Source organism: Onychostruthus taczanowskii, unplaced genomic scaffold, assembly GCF_017590055.1.
Source record: "Onychostruthus taczanowskii isolate IOZ18803 unplaced genomic scaffold, ASM1759005v1 scaffold2, whole genome shotgun sequence".
Classification (NCBI taxonomy): Eukaryota; Metazoa; Chordata; class Aves; order Passeriformes; family Passeridae; genus Onychostruthus; species Onychostruthus taczanowskii.
Window position 1 is genome coordinate 13,862,066 of NW_024499239.1, and position 14,441 is coordinate 13,876,506.

Genomic DNA, 14,441 nt, shown 5'->3' on the forward strand with positions numbered 1-14,441 from the left:
GAAGATGTAAACACAGTAGGATTTAAAGCAGATTGGATACTTAAAACCCCTTTTTTTCCCTGGAAGTTTTGCAAATTTTCAAGTTTCAGAGCAACCCCAACATATATTGGGAGTAAAGAAAATATTTGTGCTACTGGTATTTTATTTCTGAAGTTCTACACTTCTGTTTCTAAAATATTCTTTAGGGACAACTGATGTGGGCCATTGGCCAGGGTGGAGTGCTGGTTTGATGCAGTCTCAGAATTCCCTCACCTCTTTATTGGTAAAACCTTTTTCATTCCATAAACCACTCATTTTTCAACCTCTTCTCTCTCATTCTCTTTTATGCTATAAAGCCAAATACACCTTCCATACATGAGAATCATAAGACAACTATCACTAATTGTTATCTTCACACTAAAGCAGTAAGTGTAGCATAAAGCTTTCTCCATATAACCAGCAAAATGTATTTGTCAAAACTTTAACTCCTCTTCAACATACTGATAAGTAAGCAGAAACAATCTGATCCTGTGATTATCAGCAAATACCTGATCCTTTAGTTGAATTATTCCACTCTGTTTATCCCTCAGTTTCAGAGTCCGTCCTTCCTTCCTGCCTTTCATGATAAGGTCAGCCTACCAATGGTTCAAATCATGCCTTGTATCCCATTCTTCTGAGTTACCTGAAATTGATCACTGAAGTTCAGTTCTGTCACCACACCAACATTCACTGGTGTGCATCTGTTTAATGCAAAATGATTACTAAAATTTGATTTTCTAATGTTCAATCTCTTCTTCCACCTCCTGAGCAAAATAATTGTGATCTGCGTTTTATTTAGCCAGAACCTATGAACTAGATACAATACAGACAGGTAAAAGATAGTTTACACTGTATCACTATGAACCATATACACTGTACATATGTGTAGGAGCACACATAGATCTCTGTATTTTAATGGATTATGGATCTCAGAATGAGAAAAAACCTCACTCTGGAAACCAAATGATGTCTAGCCTAGCAGGAAACATTGAGCACCAGTTTGCAATCTATTAAATGCTTAGCCTAATACTGAAGGTGTTGTTACATGGTTACTTTTACTCTCCAAGACAATAAACTGCTGAAGAATGTAGCATTCCATACTTAAAACTCAAGAGCATTTCTTACATATCTAAGAAAAGTATACTGGAAAAAAAGTCAGTCTTCAGTGTCTGTAATCCAGTGGTTAGCACCAGAAATATAGTGAGGAATAATTTACACATACTCCTTACTTCTTTCTTGCAATATTTTTCCTCTGTGCATATAGATGCACTTATGCAAGTAAAAGTGTTGGTATACAGCTCATTAAATAAAAAAAAGCCAGTTCTGTGCAGCCTTCCTGGCCACTGTGAATGGATTTTATGAAAGAGTAACTTTATCTGCAAGCAGAGGGGTTTTTCTGAGAGTGGTAATAGATAGAAGTGTTTGTATTATACACCTGAATGACTGTATTGGATCATGTTGGGTTAGCCAGGTCAGTATTAACAACAGTAATAATGAACTGACAGATGTGGTTATAATTCACATCCTAAGAAGAAACCAAAGTAGTTCCAACCCTGTAATGTTCAAAACCACAGGTCAGGTATCAACAAGCCAGTTAAAATTTCATTGTGGACCCCTAGTTTTAAACATTTAAGATCATCTTGCATCATTAAAATACTCAAAAGCTTTTTATTCTGAATATTTTCTCCAACTCATTTACTTCTAGTTAGACCTCACTTACCAGGTTGTCATCACAGCTACTTTCCCACTATTTCCCTGAAGGGAATTCCCCACTTCCCTTCCAAAACACCGCCCCTGCTGATCCCTGCTGAGAAAAGGTGCTCATGTTGCTGTGCCCCTGCCCATCTTGTCAGCAAGCTCACCTTTGCTTTTGCAGCGCACCTGCACAGATGACAACGCAGCAGTAACTTACCTACTGAGCCCCCACAACCTCTCACCCACGTTGCTTTTGGAGCCTGTGGGCCCCTCAGCACCTTTGCTATGACTCTGCTCTGCAGTCAGGTTGTGGCAGTACTTTTTGTATATGACATGTCATGGGACACCACCAGTGTTCATGCTCTTGTACTAACATAGGTATTAACACAGCGACTACATTTTACTCTTGCCTTCTCAGATTACTCTCTGAGGATACTGCTTTAAACAGAACACTTATTATTGGTGGTGTGGATTGCTGATTTTTCATGCAAAGATACTCCTGTCTAGTAGGAAGTCTGATGAACAAAGTGACTGAAGGTGAGTGGCACAGTTTAACCCCAAGTGGTGGCTAAGCCTCACAAAGCTGCTCACTCACCTCTGCCACAACAGGATGGGGGACAGAATCAGAAGGCTAAAACTTCAAAAACTCATGGGCTAAGACAAAGACAGTTTAACAGGGAAAGCAAAAGTTGCATGCAAAAAAAGCAAAGCAAAGCACAGAATTCATTTGCCACTTCCCAAGGGCAGGCAGGTGTTCAGCCATCTCCGGGAAAGCAGGGCTCTGTCACATGTAAAAGTGACCTGGGAAGACAAACACCATCACTCCGAACCTCTCACTATTCTTCTTCTTCCCCCACCTTATATGCTGAGCGTGATGCCACATGGTATAGAATATCCCTTGGGTCAGCTGGGGTCAGCTGGGTCCCCTCCCATCTCACCATGCTTTCCAGCCTCCTCTGGTGGAGTTGGGTGAGCAGCAGAAAAGGCCTTGGTCCTGTGTAAGCATTGCCCAGCAGCACCGAAAAGATCTGTTTTATCAACACTATTTTCAAATGCAAAACATGGCCTCGTACCAGCTACTATGAGGAAAACTGATCCTATCTCAGCCAAAACCAGCACAGAAAGCAACCCTGAAGGCAACAGGCTTTAGAGTCTGCAGTAAAAAGCCATTCACTTGTAAAAGAACAAGGATTCCCAAATTCTTTTTAAACCAATTCAGAATGCAGTTTACTCATGAAATATGAGTAGCACATACAAAAATAACTCATAAGATAGCATGAAGGTCTTAAATGCTTTCACACAACTGCATTTTCATTTTTATATCTGAGGTTGAAGGTATATATCAAAATTCCTATCCTATATAATGCATAAATATATATAAATAACAAAAACTGATACATAGGAAAAAAATGTTTTCTGTAAGTTAATAGAAAATAAGTCAGATTACACACATTTCAGTGATGGTTTCTGGAAGGTTTGTTGGGATTTCAGTAAGGCCTTTTCCACGACAGTCAACGATATTGTTGCTACAGGTGCATGCAGTAGGGCAGTGCAAGACACTGCAGGATGGAGCCATAAAGGACTGGTGACCTGAAAAGGAAAGCATATTTTACCCTTACTTGAAAAATTTAAGGCAGAGTTTTCTAAAATAAACTTTGCAGCCTATCAGTACTTTCAAACTAAATTTATTTGAACACACATTTAATACTAACATGTTGATACAACACAGAGATGTGAAAGACAAATGCTCAACTATTGTGACAGCACTACACAATTTTTCAACTTCTTTAGCAACAGCTATTCAAAATCATCTCATTTAAGAAGACTGTGATCCGTTTTTCATATATATTTTATTTATTGTATGCTATTGAAAACTAATTACTGATTTATTTAATTTTCAGAATGTTGTAAAGTATTAAAAAAATGTATGTCAAGAACAAAATTTGCTATGAGCACTGAAAGTGACCCGCCAGTTTTGTTCTGTTCCACAAATATTTATTTGAAAATGGTCCTTCAGTTATGTATTACTTATAGACAGCTTTGGAGTTTTCATTCATTTAATGACATTTTCATCCAGTCACACAAAAATACTTAGAAGCTTTGACTTCACATCTCTCACTCTGTTTTAGCTCAGCAGACTTCTTCCTCCCACAATCTGCCATTCTTACTAACTCAGGTGGCTAGCTTACATGAGTTCCCCCCAATTTCTTAGAGTTGTATGTTAAAGTAAAAATTTTTAATTGCATTTAAACTTAGTAATTCCTTATTTAGGTATGCTTTAGAAATTAAAAACCTTATCATATTTCCCTGCAAATAGATAGACGGCACATTTTATAATACATTAATGGACTCATTCTTCTATCAATTAAATGATACAGAACAGTTGTTTCATAATGATACAGAAAGACAAAGGGATGAGAAAGGCCTGACACCCTTTTCTTTCTTTTTTCATTAAGTTATAAAAAGCTAGAGACTGTTTTAATATTCTCAAGGAAAAAAAGGAACAACTTCTTGACTATGAGACCACAATTTAACTTAAGATCTATCTCACAATATTTAATGTCATATAGCAATACAGGAAGGGTACACTGATAATGTAAGTTGCAGCCAGTGCTGTTCTCACTTAAAACTTCATGTAACAACTGTCCAAGTCCTAAATTGCTGAAAAGATATTGAGGCCAGGTTGGATGGGTCTTTGAGCAATCTAGTCTGGTGGAAGGTGTCCCTGCCCACGGCAGGGGAACTGGAAGATGATATTTAAGCCAAGCATTCTACAATTCTCGGAGACAGAATTTTGCAATATAATAATTTGACTTCAGATTTATATTTGTGTTATGAAAGTACAAACAATACTCAAATTTAAATACACACACTATTCTTTTTATACTACCAGGAAGGAAATGTTTAACCTACTTTTACTGAACAAAAAATACAGTGATTCAGAGAGAAAACATGGTTATTCCCCTTGCTAATAATCAGCATTATAATGATCAAGTTATAAAACTGTTCTTGACATCCAGGCTCTGCAGCCGTAACATTTACATGAAAGATACACGAAATTATCTTGTTAGGAGCCCTTTTAAATGTTCATAAAGGCAGAATTAGTGACAAGACTACTGTTAGCATTTGCTGTGCTAAGACAGCAGTGCCTTACACTTCGATGTCAGAGGCTATTTAATAAGGACAGAACATTGTGCCCTCCATAAAACTCTTTTAGATACATAGATCTGTGAAAATTTTGGCATATTTGGCAATAGGCTTCTAGAGGCTTGCAGAAAATCAACCAGTAGGAGAAACCCTGATGAACCACTGAAAAGACAGCAATATTGCAGCTGGTTTTTAATGTTTTTGGCAAAAAATTGAAACAGTAGACAAAATTTATGGAAAATTTTCAATCTGAGCGTAAAAACATTTAAATAAGAAAGATAAACTTGCCTTCTTCCTCATCTAGAAGATACAAATAAAGGAAAAAAATCGAATAGAGAAAATGTGATTAGTAATGAACTGTTAGTCATTTCATTATTTCATATAAAAATAACCTTACGCATTAAAGCATAACAATAAAATGCAGAAAGTTACTTAGGGATACAGAGTAATATTTAAAAGTCAGAAGATAACAAGTATATACCTGTAAGTTTTTTTTAAAAAAATCCTTATTACTAATAGGTTTATGTTCTCAATCAGAGAACATAATTTTTTTTTTTAATTTATGGTATCTCTCCCCCACAATTATACTTTTAGAAGGCTACAAAATCTACGTGAATGAAATATTTACGCAAAATTTCCAAGGACACGAGCACCCCCACAAATACCAATAAAAACAATTAGGCTTTTCTTAATAAGCATTCACGCTGGGATTACGCAAAAGCCAGCAGTCGGCCCCGGGGTGTTGGCAGGTGCGGCTGGAGGCAGGACGGGCTGGGCGAGCCCGTTTCTCTTACCGCTGCAGACAAACTCGCGCTTCTGGACCTCGGCCACGTTGTGCCCGCGGAGGTGCGACGGGCCCATGCACTGCGTGTAGAGCCCCACGCGCGGCCGCTGCCGCAGCCAGTCCGACAGCCAGGCCAGGTGGCAGTCGCAGTACAGGTTGTTGGAGTGAAGGCGGCTGCACGGAACCAAAGACGGCAACACCCTCCAGTTAGGAAGAACAAACAGGAAAGCCGCCAGTTTGCGCAGCCCTCCCTTCAGCAAGCAACTGTGCTGGTTTGTTAATAAAACTGCTAATGAGGAACTTTTTACATCTTTCATTGAAAGTCCTGGAGTTAGAAGTTATAAAATAAAACTATACAAGCAGCAAAATTACTTTTTGTTTGTGGTCTAATTAACGGAAAGAAAAAAGTAGGCTTCCCAACAATTTAAATTTTCTGTAGTTTCCTGTTCCTTGTCTAAAAGAAAGACACAAATATACAAAAGCTTGAAAGATGACATAGGACTTTTTAGTCCAGATCTCCATAAATATTGAGTACGACAAAAATATCTCAAGAAAATTGCCCTAGAGTGGTAATACCATAATGTCAGAAAAAAAAGGTTTCATAAAAGATTTTGTTTCCAATTAGACGTATCTGTAAGTCCGGCCATTATTAGTCTCTATAGAAACAGCCTGAAAGATCCCTTTAGCAGGTCATACTCATTTTCTGCTGAACAAGATAGAGTAATAACTCAATATAAAGCACCTTCTTTCACATCTCTTTTCTGATTTCTTCTCTGGTTGTTAAATAGCAGAAAATGGGATTAGCTGCTTTTGGCTGCTAGGGATCTACACTTTAAGCAATCCCTGAAATTAATTAAAAGACCAAATGGAAGCAAGTGATGGAATTAAGAAAGTTGTCCCTTTGTTGGTGTGGTCTGACACAAGACCATGGCTCCTTGCCAAGTGGCAAAAAGCACTTTGCCATTGATAAAATATCAGACAAATGTATTCAATAAATTAGGTAAAATACTCTTCTCTGGCTCTTATATTTTCCTAAACTACCACAAAGGATGTCCACAGCTATAAATCAAATCATTACTCAGAATCATCCATAACAGGGGCATGCCATTTTGGTACTTTTTAGCTGAGGTGCTCATTCCTAACTAAATAACTGGAAAGGAAGTGCAGGAAATTCAGAATGCAGACAAAGAGTCTAACTAATCCATTAGAAAATAAATATGCAAAGCAACATGAAATGTGTAACCAACATAAAACAAAATATTAACCAACACCTTTTTGCCCCATAAATGACTAGAAATGAAAGCAAATATATTTTCCTGTACTAATTCTTGGGTGGGTGCTATGCAATTACAGCTCACAATACAGTACATGCATTCATCACAATCTGTGGCCAGCTGTAGGCATGAAGACCATTGCAAATCAGAATTAATGCCACTGAAATCAGTATAGTTATACAAACATATTCTGACTGCAAATGGGATGTCACAGCTATAATCCAGGATTCTGTGTGTCCAGTTTATTTTGTTTCTAAAATATATTTTCAGAAAATGAAATATCCTAATCGAAGAAAATATAAATGCTACTAATTTGATTAATTCTATTTTATGGTTCAAAACAGCAACCATATTTGTAAGTTCAAAAAAAGTACAGATTGCACATTTTCAAGACTCAGGCCTGAAAGAACAGAATGAAATTCTATTATCAAACTCTACCTGAGGTTACTAAAAGCCCATGGTCAGCACTATTTAAGTATTCTCATATTTGTCCAAGCAAGAACAGTTGCAATTCTGTTATGAAATCAACAGAACTACTCACCTGAGAGAAGTTCTTCAGTTAAAAGCCATATGTTAACCTGGGTGAATAGTCCTACTGATTTCAGAGCAGTTGTGCAACTCAACATGGGTAAAAGAAACTAGACAGGTTTTTTGTAAAAGTAATTCTTTAACACTAACAGCTACTCTTGAGCTCTGATAGAAATACCCCATTCATTCTTAATTCCCACTTCACTGGAAAACCTGTTTAAAAGTGAGTCTCTGGAGTAAACCTGGTTTTGCCAGTCAACACAATCTAGATTTATTTGTAGTCTATGTAAAAACACCAAAACATAATTCCAGCCCACAGGACTTGCATACACAGACAGTCTTGTGGGCTGTGCTTTGTTTTAGAAGCCTGAAGTGCTCCTCTGACAAAGTCATAACCTCTAAAAATGGGGACCTTATTGTAAATGCTGACACAACTTTAATTATAATAGCACTACCGGATGATGCTATAATTTTATGTTACAAAGAATGTTGGCAAGCCAGTTTAGTTTAATTAGGTCTGCTAGCAGTACAGTAATAAAAGCATAAAGATTTCCCATTTATCACATCTGACAGTCAATCAAAGAATCACCAATGCTCCAAAATGAAATGTGACCCTTTCAAAAGCTCAAAGTAAAACAAATCTTTGACTTTCAAAAAACATCAATTTATTTCTTTATATAGCTGTAACATGTAAGAAGAATTCCCCTGCCCTCATCTTTTTTTGGTGAGAAGGTGAAGCTTTTCTGTCACTGAATACAGCACTATGGAAATTCCATTTGGGAAGAGGCCATAAAACTGATTTAAATACTTATTAATTTCATATCCTAAAAAAGCTGATGGAAAAAGGATACAACTTCTTCTTTATTTCCTGAGCCCCACATGTAGCTTTGGGGTCACTTGTTAGGTTTACCTTTCAGAATGAGCTTCCACAGACACACACACAGACTTCATGCTCCTCAACCTCATGAGACATCAACATTCTTATTTGAGCTTATGCTTGCTTTGCCTGTATATGCATTGATAGATCCCTGACAAAACTTAATATGAGTAAAAAAATATATAATTATAAAAATGGCAGCCAGTTTCAGTGGGACTACTCACAATGTTCTGAGTTTGGGCATATGGTTGAAACTTGCCACGGATAGTCGGGTGATGTTGTTATTGTTGAGAGTGCTGAAAAACCAAGAAGAAGCATATTAACATCTTAAGAGTTTTGTCACATTTAAGAAAGGCACAGCTAATGGAAGTCATCGTGTACTATTTTTAGGGATGTGTATCAGGGAAAAACTCCTAGCTTTCAGTTTTATTCTTCCTCCCTGCTGAATCCCCCAAAAAATACCATGGTTTTACTGTTATCTATCCTAAGTAAGAGGTCACAGTAGCCTAGAATTCACTCAAAAGGAACTTCCACCAATATTGAGAACATCTATGGCATTCAAGCCAAACTTGATGTCTTGGGGCAAAAAAGAGTCTTTGGAGAAAATATCTTGGTTCTAGGATACTGATTTCTCTTTCTAGCTTCCAGAAGTCTGATTTTTGATAGATGATACAAGAGCTGAATGGTTTTTTCTCAAAAATTTCAGAAAATATCAACTCTGGGCTATGCTTAGTTTTACAGGGAATGAGTCACTATAGATGATCCAGAGCTGCATGAACAATAGGGGAGTTTCCAATATGATAGGAGTCAGGAAATGTAACACTTTAGCAAACTAGTAATTTATATTTTAGACAAGGTTTGGGAAATTGAGATAGGAACTAGAAACAAACCTTAGCCAATTCTTGGCTACACAGGCCCATTATACTCATTACACATAGTTGGTAAAGATTCGGAAACTTGATGAATTAACTTGCAGTTAAATATTGTCTTTAGGCTGCAAATAAAATGCAAACAAGCTTGACTCCAAAAAAAGGAAGCAAGCAATAGAATTTACAGATTTGACTTTGAGATTACTCATCTGAGCAGAATGGATAATGAACTCTATGTAACTAGAACAGTAATAAATAAAAACTCCCACTGAAGAAAAGCTTTTCTCCCTTTTGGAAAAGAAAGTATTTTCCTTTTTCTTTTTTTTTTTTTTTTTTTTTTTTTTTTTTTTTTTTTTTTTTTTTTTTTTTTTACCAAAAACTGTAATTTGTTCCTATTTTGACAAATTATTTGTACTGTCTGATCTTGAAACACAGAAAGGTAAAATCACAGCACCCTTACCAGGATCAGGCTATATATCTCCACATTAACCAAGCAATTAATAACTGATGCAATATGCAGCGTTTTATCTTTGTGTGCTTACTCATTCCGTGTACTAAATCTTTCCTTTGCTGTGCATAAGGGATCTTCCCTGTGTGTTCTTAGGGATACATAAACAGAAAGAAGAATAATAGAAAAAAACCCAAAAACTCAAACAAAATAATCCAAACAAGTAAATAGAAGAACTGTACCACTTTTCAAAACACAACAAAAATTAAACAACAAAAAATCGCAAGTGTACTGGGTAAATCCACAAAAGGTGTCTTAATGAATAAATGTCAGTAAATTCTGGCAGAGTTTTCTTACAGTGTCCACATGGTAAATGATGGCTCCCACAGTTCTTCCTGCATAACTTCTCACAAGATTTTAAAATAATATATTTTCAGTGAAAGGAAATCAGCCAGTATTTCCACAGCTGTTAAGAGAAGGCGAATCTACAACGGCGAATCTGTTTTAATATCTAGTTTTGGCTGTTTGGTGTTTGCCTTGCTATTCTGTATATATAAGCTATTATTTTTTTTCAGGGTAAAGAAAACTACATATAGGAATAGATATGGAAACTACATATAGGAATACATATGGAAATAAATTATTGTTATAGCTATTTCTCTGTAAAGATAAAAATGCTTAATTTCATTACAGAGATGTAATTTAAAAAGTTGGCTCAATACTTTAACCTAAATGTTATATACTATAGCAAAGACTGTGATGACTTTTTTACATTTTGTAGACACTTTACATTTTTTTTAACATGTCAGCATTATATTTTCCCCATAGTCTGTTTCCCAAATACAGCAGATTTCCCTTTATTATTTAAAAAAAAAAAAAAAAAAGACAAAGGAAAACTAACAGAGAAATTCATGGGGAGGAATATTCAGGCTATTTTGTATCTTTAACACTAACAGCCTCTAAAATTCTACAATTATTTAACCAAGATATAAGACTTGTTACTTTGGTAAGCATTTCAAACTGTTACTAAACAGTACTAAACTATTTAAAAGCTTTACCTCAAACTTGAAGCTTGAAGTAATATCCACTTTCTCTGCTCAGTTAGAACAATTGACTCCAAATGAAAACAACATGCATAGTCTCATTTGCTACTCAGTGCATATACAGTATGGTCTGATCTACACAGCTTTCATTCTTTAAGCCATATTGTAAAGGAAGCTTAATTAGATACAAAATCTTCAGTGTTTGAAATATCTAACTCAATTTCTTGAAGTGCCATAAATCTTTACATAATTTTTATCACATAACGTAATTCAAGACAGGAAACATTCAGTCATGTATTTGAACAATGCTAATAGACTATATATACTCATTCATATAAATTCTATCTACCTAGTTTTCAGCAAGACTATTATTTTAGAAGTTCTTTCCTCTTTTTCCAGTCACTGAAATCAGTGTAAAAACTGTACCCCTGACCTCAACTGCAAGGATGACCTTTCAAGAACACTAAAATTGCAAGCATTAAAAAATGCAGAAAACATTTTATTTATTTATTTTTTAATAAACATTTAACCCTTGCATTTGTAAAGAAAGGCTCATATTAACAAAAAAAAAAACCAAAACAAACCACAGAAAGCAGATTAATCCATTATCGGAAAAAAATATTCTTTCACATATAAGAGTTCCAAACATAAAATCTCAGAGAACATCACATTTACTGTCAGACAACTAATCGTCAACTCAACAATTAGATGTAGTATTGAATCTACACTATATTTTACATGGCTTAATACCAGAGAGTTAACAATAGGCTTGTTATTCTAAGTATGACTTGTTATTCTATGGCAAAGTAAAAAAATGATATCAAATTTGGCTGCCAGTTTCATTCACCCATAAGTAGAACCAACTAGTGTTTAATAATAAAAAACTTTTATCACCAGCTACTCACATATTCTTTGGTTTCTTAGACATGCAGACACTATTGCCAGAGAAGCTTCTGTTCTTCAGAATATTAAAAAAAACCCCAAAAAACCCAAACAACAAAACCCATTTTCTCACCCTCCTCAAGGTGTGATTTATCAGGTGTGATCCAAATTAACATGAAGTAACTCACCGATACACAAATTCTTTCATTTCTCTTAAAGAAGAAAATCCAAATAAAATGTGTCATTTTGACTGACAGAGCAAACATTTCAGGAATGTGTCCTGTGCCTCAGATTCTTTGAGAACTAAGGCACTTTGCTCATTACAGTAACTATTCTCAGATGATAATTTTGTTCCCTTTAACCTCACTGATAGCCACTTGAAGAAAGTGAAAAAAAAAAGTATGCAAAGAAGTGTTGCAAAAATAACCTTCTGTGACACAAAAAAAAGGTATTTTCCTTGACATACAAATGCATTTATGCACATAAAACTTAACATGTTTTAAAAAGAATCTATTAACATGGACACGCTAAGCATCTTAACATGTAGCAGTAATGTTTGCTAGAAAGTGCCTCTTTGAAAACATCCAGATTGTCAAATAGATACAGCATATTGCTCCTTACACTGAGTCTCAGTGATCAAAAGATCAAACTGATGATGAGTATGCAACAAAAGCAATTCTGAAATGTTCAGTACATCACCAGTAATGGGTAATGTAAAAAATTAATTGGGTTCATTAATACTGCTGCCCTCCCCCATTTTAAAATGAAATATATTCTTTTCTTACAGTTTCTGTCAATGGCTTTTTTATTATTATTATGTTTAATGGCTGTCTTGGAGAGTAAAGGAGTATCCATGCCTCTCCATATCTTCTTACCATTTTATAGCACATCGCAGTGGATTATTTTAAGACATCTTTTCACTAGAGCATCCTGACACCAGGCTGCAGCTTGCAGATAAGCTGCTACATTAGCACTCCCCAGATACCGAGCTCTCGCTACAAGTAAGAGATACAAGGAATACTTACAGCACTTCCAGGTCACGCAGAGCCCTGAACGCCCCATCTTCAATACAGCTGATCTGGTTGTAATCCAGTTGCCTGTTAAACAGATTAGGAAGGCATTTGTAAGGGAGAGGCGTGCTGGCAAGGCAAGGCGCAAGGGAAGCCTCCCGAAGGGGTGGCAGAGGCTGGCCACGCGCACGGAAAGGCTCTGGCCATCGCTGCTGCCGCTCGGCGCTGGCCTGCACTTTGCCACAGAAATCCTTTTTGTTCTCAACTGTCTGCGCAGAACAGCAGCGCTGGGAAAGCTCCAGTAAATAATAACTGCACCTTATATTAAATGCCAAAGGAATGCAATTTCATTACATCAAGAAAAGCTATCCATTAAAAGCTCTCAGCGTCATCTTGCTGAAACAATTTCATTAAGGTAAAGGACGGTAAATCACTTAATGTCACACGCATCCCCTCGGTGACCTAACAGAATCCATTTATCAGAGCAGCCCAGCTGCATGTTAATTCCACCCTCCGCAGCAGGGACCAGGGACAGACACCAGTTTTAGGGGTCTCCCTGCGTGTGTGCATGCCTGGAGCAGGTGGGAGGTGTTACCCCCGGGTATGCAGAGGATTTACAGTAATTACCTCCCGGAATATGTCTACATGTGGAAATAACAGTGTCCGAGGCATTTACAGACCTGTTTACTAATCTCCTTTAGTTCTGCTTCATATGAAAGTAGTGTTTCTGCTGACCCTTCAGTATCTGGTTTTCTACAGACTTTGTGCTGTCTGTAATTATATGCAGATAGTATGTTGTAATGGAGCACTCGAATTCTAGACATAAAATTCAGCAATCCATCCCATACATTATTAATCCTTAAGTATGGAGTTATGAAAAATTTAGATTCGTTTCTCTGAAGATGATTATTACCTTTTCAATTCAAAACATTGATACAGCACATATAGCCCAATTAAAAATGTCTGCTTAAATTAACAACCATGCAGATATAAAACCACAATTTCTCTACTGATAAAAGCCTTCCCTATAAATACTGAAATGTCTTATGCATTTCAGGGCATGACTTGCAAAGCAAAGATGATAAAAAACCTCACTTTAAAAACTTCTCCAAGCTGATAGCTTGTCAGTGTCAAATAATATATATGAGTAAATGTGTGTGAACAATACTAAGAAAATGAACAAAATACAGATGAACTCTGCCCTTCTGTCTTCAATTATATATTAGCTAGCAGGGCTAATGACATTTCTACTAAAGCATTTTCTGTGATTTTTCTGAATCTATGATAACATTTTACTTTATTAATAAAACATCAGACCCACTGCTGAATGTAATGTACCAACTTCTATAAAGTTCTTCTAGTTTCATCTGAATTACTACTACAAGGGAATAAAATATTGTCATAATTGTAACAGTGCCTGTGTTTCTGTGTATTGAAAGCTAAATGCAAACTATCAGTTGCTGAATACCATCTTTAATCATTTTGGTGCAATGTTACAACACTAGTGCTGCAGTGTTGGTGTATTTAGGTCTACTTTCTAAGGCTTCTTCAATTTTTAGTAATGAATTTCATTTAACAATTAAGCTAATAGCCTCTTTATTTTAAAATGGTAAAATATATACACAGTATAACCTCTCAAACAATTTATCAAAGCTATTTAAATTACTCCAATGGCATGAAATGTTACCCTTGACACAATACAAAAGAGAAATTGTTTCCAGACAAATTGGAAAAATCTTTTAATGCCATCAAATTTGCCTAATGCAGTCTGCAGGTTAATCTGTAAAAGGGTGAGCTGTATGTTTGCCCATATCTTATTATCCTTAGCTGTCAATGCATAAATCAGTGCTGACACAGCTTCTTCTA

The 14,441-nt window shown here is 36.1% G+C and overlaps 1 protein-coding gene across 4 annotated transcripts in view; it reads right to left on the minus strand.

Moving 5' to 3' along the window:
• The window catches only part of SLIT2 (slit guidance ligand 2), a 258,466-nt gene that overhangs the window by 88,089 nt on the left and 155,936 nt on the right, over positions 1–14,441 (minus strand). For 2 of the 4 annotated variants that reach the window (XM_041402669.1, XM_041402671.1), the window contains exons 6-9: positions 12,591–12,662; positions 8,548–8,619; positions 5,655–5,818; positions 3,165–3,303 (exon numbers count right to left, since the gene is read on the minus strand). In XM_041402669.1, coding sequence (XP_041258603.1) covers positions 3,165–3,303; positions 5,655–5,818; positions 8,548–8,619; positions 12,591–12,662 — 447 coding nt within the window. Of the gene's footprint in view, positions 1–3,164; positions 3,304–5,148; positions 5,161–5,637; positions 5,819–8,547; positions 8,620–12,590; positions 12,663–14,441 lie in introns of all 4 variants that reach the window. The other 2 variants (XM_041402672.1, XM_041402670.1) reach the window with 2 other exon arrangements.